The sequence below is a fragment of the Coregonus lavaretus genome (assembly GCF_964263955.1).
Source record: "Coregonus lavaretus genome assembly, contig: HAP1_SCAFFOLD_5869, whole genome shotgun sequence".
NCBI lineage: Eukaryota > Metazoa > Chordata > Actinopteri > Salmoniformes > Salmonidae > Coregonus > Coregonus lavaretus.
The window spans coordinates 16560-25000 of NW_028163590.1; the positions used below are offsets into that span (position 1 = coordinate 16560).

The 8441-nt window shown below is 52.9% G+C and overlaps 1 protein-coding gene across 1 annotated transcript in view; it reads right to left on the bottom strand.

Annotated features, from left to right (window-relative positions):
• Positions 1–340: 340 nt before the first annotated feature.
• LOC311117968 (neuronal acetylcholine receptor subunit alpha-9-I-like) overlaps positions 341–8441 on the bottom strand; it is a gene marked incomplete at both ends in the record, with an annotated part of 19088 nt that continues 10987 nt past the window's right edge. The window contains 3 exons of the mRNA XM_084192852.1: positions 341–511; positions 1156–1716; positions 2533–2648. Coding sequence (XP_084048978.1) covers positions 341–511; positions 1156–1716; positions 2533–2648 — 848 coding nt within the window. The remainder of the gene's footprint in view (positions 512–1155; positions 1717–2532; positions 2649–8441) is intronic.

The window sequence follows — 8441 nt, forward strand, 5'->3', positions numbered from 1 at the left end:
GTATCAAGAATGGTCCACCACCCAAAGGACATCCAGCCAACTTGACACAACTGTGAAAAGCATTGCAGTCAACATGGGCCAGCATCCCTGTGGAACACTTTCGACACCTTGTAGAGTCCATGCCATGACAAATTGAGGCTCCTCCCCCTCTCTCTCTCCCTCCCTCCCTCGCTCCTTCTCTCCTCCCTCTCTCTCTGTCCCTCCCTCCCTCGCTCCTTCTCTCCTCCCTCTCTCTCTGTCCCTCCCTCCCTCGCTCCTTCTCTCCTCCCTCTCTCTCTGTCCCTCCCTCCCTCCCTCCTTCTCTCCTCCCCCTCTCTCTGTCCCTCCCCCCTCTCCTCTGTCAAGTTGCCTTGCCGATGATGAGGATACTCATGAGGAAGACCATGATGAAAAATATCCACATGAAGAACCGGTCCATCACCTTGGCAACCTTCTTCCACTCCGCCCCTTTAGCACAAGTCGCCCGTTGCTCCCGGAAACAGTTGGCGATGTATTGGATGTTATACACCACCTAGAAGAGAGGGATGGGGAGGGAGGGAGGGAGGAGAGAGAGGAGAGAGAGAGATGAGGAGAGAGAGGAGAGAGAGAGAGAGAGAGAGAGATGAGGAGAGGGAGGAGAGGGAGGAGAGGGAGGGATGGGGAGGGAGGAGAGGGAGGGATGGGGAGGGAGGGAGGGAGGCAGGGATGAGAAACAGTTAGAAATGTATTGGATGTTATACACCACCTAGAAGAGAGGGATGGGGAGGGGGAGAGAGAGGAGATGGAGAGAGAGAGAGGGGAGGGAGACGGAGATAGGGAGAGATAGAGAGAGGGGAGGGAGATGGAGAGAGGGAGAGAGAGAGAGGGGGAGAGAGAGGGGAGGGAGACGGAGAGAGGGAGAGAGAGAGAGAGAGAGAGAGAGGGGAGGGAGATGGAGAGAGGGAGAGAGAGAGAGAGAGAGAGAGAGGGGAGGGAGATGGAGAGAGGGAGAGAGAGAGAGAGAGAGAGCGAGAGAGAGGGGAGGGAGATGGAGTGAGGGAGACAGAGAGAGAGAGGGGAGGGAGAGAGAGAGAGAGGGGAGGGAGAGAGAGAGAGAGAGAGAGAGGGGAGGGAGACAGAGAGAGAGGATGCACAACTTGGTCAACCTGACCGTGTGATCCAGGGGGCATTAGTCACCTGTTTGTGGTGTGGGTAGGAGCAGGAGCAGGCGCAGGCCGGGGCCGAGGCTGGGCTGAGGTGCTTCTCCTTGGGGTAAGGCAGCGGTTCCTTCAGCCCACCGTTCTGGAGGTTCCCTGGAGGGGGGGCCTGATAGTCCAGCTCCTCTCTCCTGATGTGGTGGTACCGTCTCTTGGACTCCCTCTTCTCCTCGCCCTCTTCCCCCTTGGAGGTCTGGCTCGGGTTGCTGTGGTGGTTCTGGTTACTATGGTTGCTGTAATGATTGTCGTGGTGACCGCCATTGGCGTAGCGATGGTTGTCGAGGTGATTTTGATGAGTGCTGTGGTGGATTTGGTTTTGGAGGTGCCCATTTCCATACTGGTACGGATTGAGGTGATGGTAGTCGTCTTGGCAACAGCTATCATGGTAGAGGTCGTCATGGTAATGGTTCCGTGCCAGGGCGGAGTTGCCCGACATTGGTTCCTCGCTGTAGAGAGGTGTTCTCTCACTCTCTGGTGTGGTGCAGTTCTCCCCCACCTCGTACACAAACAGGATCTTAGACATGTAGTCAATGATGAGCACCTGGGAACACACATACACACACAGTGACACAGAGCTCCAGACTTTGGCCCAGTGAGGATCAGGCTTGGACTACCTTGCCCCAGTGAGGAACAGGCTTAGTCTACTTTGGCCCAGTGAGGAACAGGCTTAGTCTACTTTGGCCCAGTGAGGAACAGGCTTAGTCTACCTTGGCCCAGTGAGGAACAGGCTTGGCCTACCTTGGCCCAGTGAGGAACAGGCTTAGTCTACCTTGGCCCAGTGAGGAACAGGCTTAGTCTACCTTGGCCCAGTGAGGAACAGGCTTGGCCTACCTTGGCCCAGTGAGGAACAGGCTTGGCCTACCTTGGCCCAGTGAGGAACAGGCTTAGTCTACCTTGGCCCAGTGAGGAACAGGCTTGGCCTACCTTGGCCCAGTGAGGAACAGGCTTAGACTACCTTGGCCCAGTGAGGAACAGGCTTGGCCTACCTTGGCCCAGTGAGGAACAGGCTTGGCCTACCTTGGCCCAGTGAGGAACAGGCTTAGTTACCTTGGCCCAGTGAGGAACAGGCTTGGACTACCTTGGCCCAGTGAGGAACAGGCTTGGTCTACCTTGGCCCAGTGAGGAACAGGTTTGGCCTACCTTGGCCCAGTGAGGAACAGGCTTAGTCTACCTTGGCCCAGTGAGGAACAGGCTTAGTCTACCTTGGCCCAGTAGAGAACAGGCTTAGTCTACCTTGGCCCAGTAGAGAACAGGCTTAGTCTACCTTGGCCCAGTGAGGAACAGGCTTAGTCTACCTTGGCCCAGTGAGGAACAGGCTTAGTCTACCTTGGCCCAGTGAGGAACAGGCTTGGACTACCTTGGCCCAGTGAGGAACAGGCTTGGCCTCTGCTCCACAGAAATGGATGTTCATGATGAAGATGGTCAGAGATGTAGAGGCCGTGATCATCGTCATTGTCGCGATGTAGTACTTCCCTGGAACACACACACACACCACACCACACACACACACACACACACACACACACACACACACCACACGATGTGGTTAGTATATGTAGCGGGAACGGGCTCCATTTATGAATACTGTCACACAGGGAAACCCACTCCCCCTCCCACACCATGTAGGAGCATGTAGAGGAGAGGAGGTGTTACGTGCACATTTCATTCAGAAAGGATTCAGACATTTTGTTACGTTACAGCCTTATTCTAAAATTGATTAAATAGTTTTTTTCCCCCCTCATCAATCTACACACAATACCCCATAATGACAAAGCAAAAACAGGTTTTTAGAAATGTATAAAATTAAATAACAAACGGAAATATCACGTTTACATAAGTATTCAGACCCTTTACTCAGTACTTTGTTGAAGCACCTTTGGCAGCAATTACAGCATCGAGTCTTCTTGTGTATGACGCAACAAGCTTGGCACACTTGTATTTGGGGAGTTTCTCCCATTCTTCTCTGCAGATCATATCAAGCTCTGTCAGGTTGGATGGGGAGCGTCGCTGCACAGCTATTTTCAGGTCTCTCCAGAGATGTTCGATCAGGTTCAAGTCCGGGCTCTGGCTGGGCCAATCAAGGACATTCAGAGATTTGTCCTGAAGCCACTCCTGTGTTGTCTTGGCTGTGTGCTTAGGGTCGTTGTCCTGTTGGAAGGTGAACCTTCGCCCCAGTCTGAGGTCCTGAGCGCTCTGGAGCAGGTTTTCATCAAGGATCTCTCTGTACTTTGCTCCGTTCATCTTTGCCTCGATCCTAACTAGTATCCCAGTCCCTGCCGCTGAAAAACATCCCCACAGCATGATGCTGCCACCACCATGCTTCACCGTAGGGATGGTGCCAGGTTTCCTCCAGACGTGACGCTTGGCATTCAGGCCAAAGAGTTCAATCTTCGTTTCATCAGACCAGAGAATCTTGTTTCTCATGGTCTGAGAGTCCTTTAGGTGCCTTTTGGCAAACTCCAAGCGGGCTGTCATGTGCCTTTTACTGAGGAGTGGCTTCCGTCTGGCCACTCTACCATAAAGGCCTGATTGGTGGAGTGCTGCAGAGATTGTTGTCCTTCTGGAAGGTTCTCCCATCTCAACAGAGGAACTCTGGAGCTCTGTCAGAGTGACCATTGGGTTCTTGGTCAACTCCCTGACCAAGGCCCTTCTCCCCCGATTGCTCAGTTTGGTCGGGCGGCCAGCTCTAGGAAGAGTCTTGGTGGTTCCAAACTTCTTCCATTTAAGAATGATGGAGGCCACTGTGTTCTTGGAGACCTTCAGTGCTGCAGAAATGTTTTTGTACCCTTCCCCAGATATGTGCCTTGACACAATTCTGTCTCAGAGCTCTACGGACAATTCCTTCAACCTCATGGCTTGGTTTTTGCTCTGACATGCACTGTCATCTGTGGGACCTTTATATAGACAGGTGTGTGCCTTTCCAAATCATGTCCAATCAATTGAATTTACCACAGGTGGACTCCAATCAAGTTGTAGAAACATCTCAAGGATGATCAATGGAAACAGGATGCACCTGAGCTCAATTTAGAGTCTCATAGCAAAGAGTTTGAATACTTATATAAATAAGGAATTTCAGTTTTTTATACATTTCGAAAAACCTGTTTTCACTTTGTCATTATGGGGTATTGTGCATAGATTCATGAAGGAAAAAATGATTTTAGCCATTTTAGAATAAGGCTGTAAGCAAGGTGAAGGGGTCTGAATACTTTCCGAATGCACTGTATGAACCACAGGAGGCTGGTGAGGGGAGGACGGCTCAGAATAAGGGCTGGAATGGATCAATGGAACGGCATCAACCACATGGAAACCAAATCAAATCAAATGTATTTATAAAGCCCTTTTTACATCAGCAGATGTCACAAAGTGCTATACAGAAACCAGCCTAAGACCCCAAACAGCAAACAATGCAGATATAGAAGCACGGTGGCTAGGAAAAACTCCCTAGAAAGGCAGGAACCTAGGAAGAAACCTAGAGAGGAACCAGGCTCTGATGGGTGGCCAGTCTTCTTCTGGCTGTACTGGGTAGAGAGGAACCAGGCTCTGAGGGGTGGCCAGTCCTCTACTGGCTGTACTGGGTAGAGAGGAACCAGGCTCTGAGGGGTGGCCAGTCCTCTACTGGCTGTACTGGGTAGACCAGAGGAACCAGGCTCTGAGGGGTGACCAGTCCTCTACTGGCTGTACTGGGTAGAGAGGAACCAGAATCTGAGGGGTGGCCAGTCCTCTACTGGCTGTACTGGGTAGAGAGGAACCAGGCTCTGAGGGGTGGCCAGTCCTCTTCTGGCTGTACTGGGTAGAGAGGAACCAGGCTCTGAGGGGTGGCCAGTCCTCTACTGGCTGTAATGGGTAGAGAGGAACCAGGCTCTGAGGGGTGGCCAGTCCTCTACTGGCTGTACTGGGTAGAGAGGAACCAGGCTCTGAGGGGTGGCCAGTCCTCTACTGGCTGTACTGGATAGAGAGGAACCAGGCTCTGAGGGGTGGCCAGTCCTCTACTGGCTGTACTGGGTAGAGAGGAACCAGGCTCTGAGGGGTGGCCAGTCCTCTACTGGCTGTACTGGGTAGAGAGGAACCAGGCTCTGAGGGGTGGCCAGTCCTCTACTGGCTGTACTGGGTAGACCAGAGGAACCAGGCTCTGAGGGGTGGCCAGTCCTCTTCTGGCTGTACTGGGTAGAGAGGAACCAGGCTCTGAGGGGTGGCCAGTCCTCTACTGGCTGTACTGGGTAGAGAGGAACCAGGCTCTGAGGGGTGGCCAGTCCTCTACTGGCTGTACTGGGTAGACCAGAGGAACCAGGCTCTGAGGGGTGGCCAGTCCTCTTCTGGCTGTACTGGGTAGAGAGGAACCAGGCTCTGAGGGGTGGCCAGTCCTCTTCTGGCTGTACTGGGTTAGAGAGGAACCAGGCTCTGAGGGGTGGCCAGTCCTCTTCTGGCTGTACTGGGTTAGAGAGGAACCAGGCTCTGAGGGGTGGCCAGTCCTCTAGTGGCTGTACTGGGTAGACCAGAGGAACCAGGCTCTGAGGGGTGGCCAGTCCTCTACTGGCTGTACTGAGTAGAGAGGAACCAGGCTCTGAGGGGTGGCCAGTCCTCTTCTGGCTGTACTGGGTTAGAGAGGAACCAGGCTCTGAGGGGTGGCCAGTCCTCTAGTGGCTGTACTGGGTAGAGAGGAACCAGGCTCTGAGGGGTGACCAGTCCTCTTCTGGCTGTACTGGGTAGAGAGGAACCAGGCTCTGAGGGGTGGCCAGTCCTCTACTGGCTGTACTGGGTAGAGAGGAACCAGGCTCTGAGGGGTGGCCAGTCCTCTTCTGGCTGTACTGGGTTAGAGAGGAACCAGGCTCTGAGGGGTGGCCAGTCCTCTACTGGCTGTACTGGGTAGACCAGAGGAACCAGGCTCTGAGGGGTGGCCAGTCCTCTACTGGCTGTACTGGGTAGAGAGGAACCAGGCTCTGAGGGGTGGCCAGTCCTCTACTGGCTGTACTGGGTAGACCAGAGGAACCAGGCTCTGAGGGGTGGCCAGTCCTCTACTGGCTGTACTGGGTAGACCAGAGGAACCAGGCTCTGAGGGGTGGCCAGTCCTCTTCTGGCTGTACTGGGTTAGAGAGGAACCAGGCTCTGAGGGGTGGCCAGTCCTCTTCTGGCTGTACTGGGTAGAGAGGAACCAGGCTCTGAGGGGTGGCCGGTCCTCTACTGGCTGTACTGGGTAGAGAGGAACCAGGCTCTGAGGGGTGGCCAGTCCTCTATTGGCTGTACTGGGTAGACCAGAGGAACCAGGCTCTGAGGGGTGGCCAGTCCTCTACTGGCTGTACTGGGTAGAGAGGAACCAGGCTCTGAGGGGTGGCCAGTCCTCTACTGGCTGTACTGGGTAGACCAGAGGAACCAGGCTCTGAGGGGTGGCCAGTCCTCTACTGGCTGTACTGGGTAGAGAGGAACCAGGCTCTGAGGGGTGGCCAGTCCTCTAGTGGCTGTACTGGGTAGAGAGGAACCAGGCTCTGAGGGGTGGCCAGTCCTCTACTGGCTGTACTGGGTAGAGAGGAACCAGGATCTGAGGGGTGGCCAGTCCTCTACTGGCTGTACTGGGTAGAGAGGAACCAGGCTCTGAGGGGTGGCCAGTCCTCTAGTGGCTGTACCGGGTGGAGATTATAACAGTACATGGCCATTAAGGCCAGATCGTTCTTCAAGATGTTCAAACGTTCAAACGGTTTGATTTGATTTGACATGAAAACCATGTATTTCATGTGTTCTTACCCTTGCTTTTATGGCGTTCCAGCCATTACTATGAGCCGTCCTCCCCAATTAAGGTGCCATCGGACGCCTGCGATATGCATACTGTCACACACAGACACACACCTCTCACCTATATAGGGAACACTCTCTGAGGGAGGCATCACCTATATAGGGAACACTCTCTGAGGGAGGCATCACCTATACAGGGAACACTCTGAGGGAGGCATCACCTATATAGGGAACACTCTCTGAGGGAGGCATCACCTATATAGGGAACACTCTCTGAGGGAGGCATCACCTATATAGGGGACACTCTCTGAGGGAGGCATCACCTATATAGGGAACACTCTCTGAGGGAGACATCACCTATATAGGGAACACTCTCTGAAGGAGGCATCACCTATATAGGGAACACTCTCTGAGGGAGGCATCATACTATCACCTATATAGGGAACACTCTCTGAGGGAGGCATCATACTATCACCTATATAGGGAACACTCTCTGAGGGAGGCATCATACTATCACCTATGTAGGGAACACTCTCTGAGGGAGGCATCACCTATATAGGGAACACTCTCTGAGGGAGGCATCATACTATCACCTATAAAGGGAACACTCTCTGAGGGAGACATCACCTATATAGGGAACACTCTCTGAGGGAGGCATCACCTATATAGGGAACACTCTCTGAGGGAGGCATCACCTATATAGGGAACACTCTCTGAGGGAGGCATCACCTATATAGGGAACACTCTCTGAGGGAGGCATCACCTATATAGGGAACACTCTCTGAGGGAGGCATCACACTATCACCTATATAGGGAACACTCTCTGAGGGAGACATCACCTATATAGGGAACACTCTCTGAGGGAGGCATCATACTATCACCTATATAGGGAACACTCTCTGAGGGAGGCATCACCTATATAGGGAACACTCTCTGAGGGAGGCATCATACTATCACCTATATAGGGAACACTCTCTGAGGGAGGCATCATACTATCACCTATATAGGGAACACTCTCTGAGGGAGGCATCACCTATATAGGGAACACTCTCTGAGGAGGCATCATACTATCACCTATATAGGGAACACTCTCTGAGGGAGGCATCATACTATCACCTATATAGGGAACACTCTCTGAGGGAGGCATCACCTATATAGGGAACACTCTCTGAGGGAGGCATCACCTATATAGGGAACACTCTCTGAGGGAGGCATCACCTATATAGGGAACACTCTCTGAAGGAGGCATCATACTATCACCTATATAGGGAACACTCTCTGAGGGAGGCATCACCTATATAGGGAACACTCTCTGAGGGAGGCATCATACTATCACCTATATAGGGAACACTCTCTGAGGGAGGCATCACCTATATAGGGAACACTCTCTGAGGGAGGCATCACACTATCACCTATATAGGGAACACTCTCTGAGGGAGGCATCACACTATCACCTATATAGGGAACACTCTCTGAGGGAGGCATCACCTATATAGGGAACACTCTCTGAGGGAGGCATCACCTATATAGGGAACACTCTCT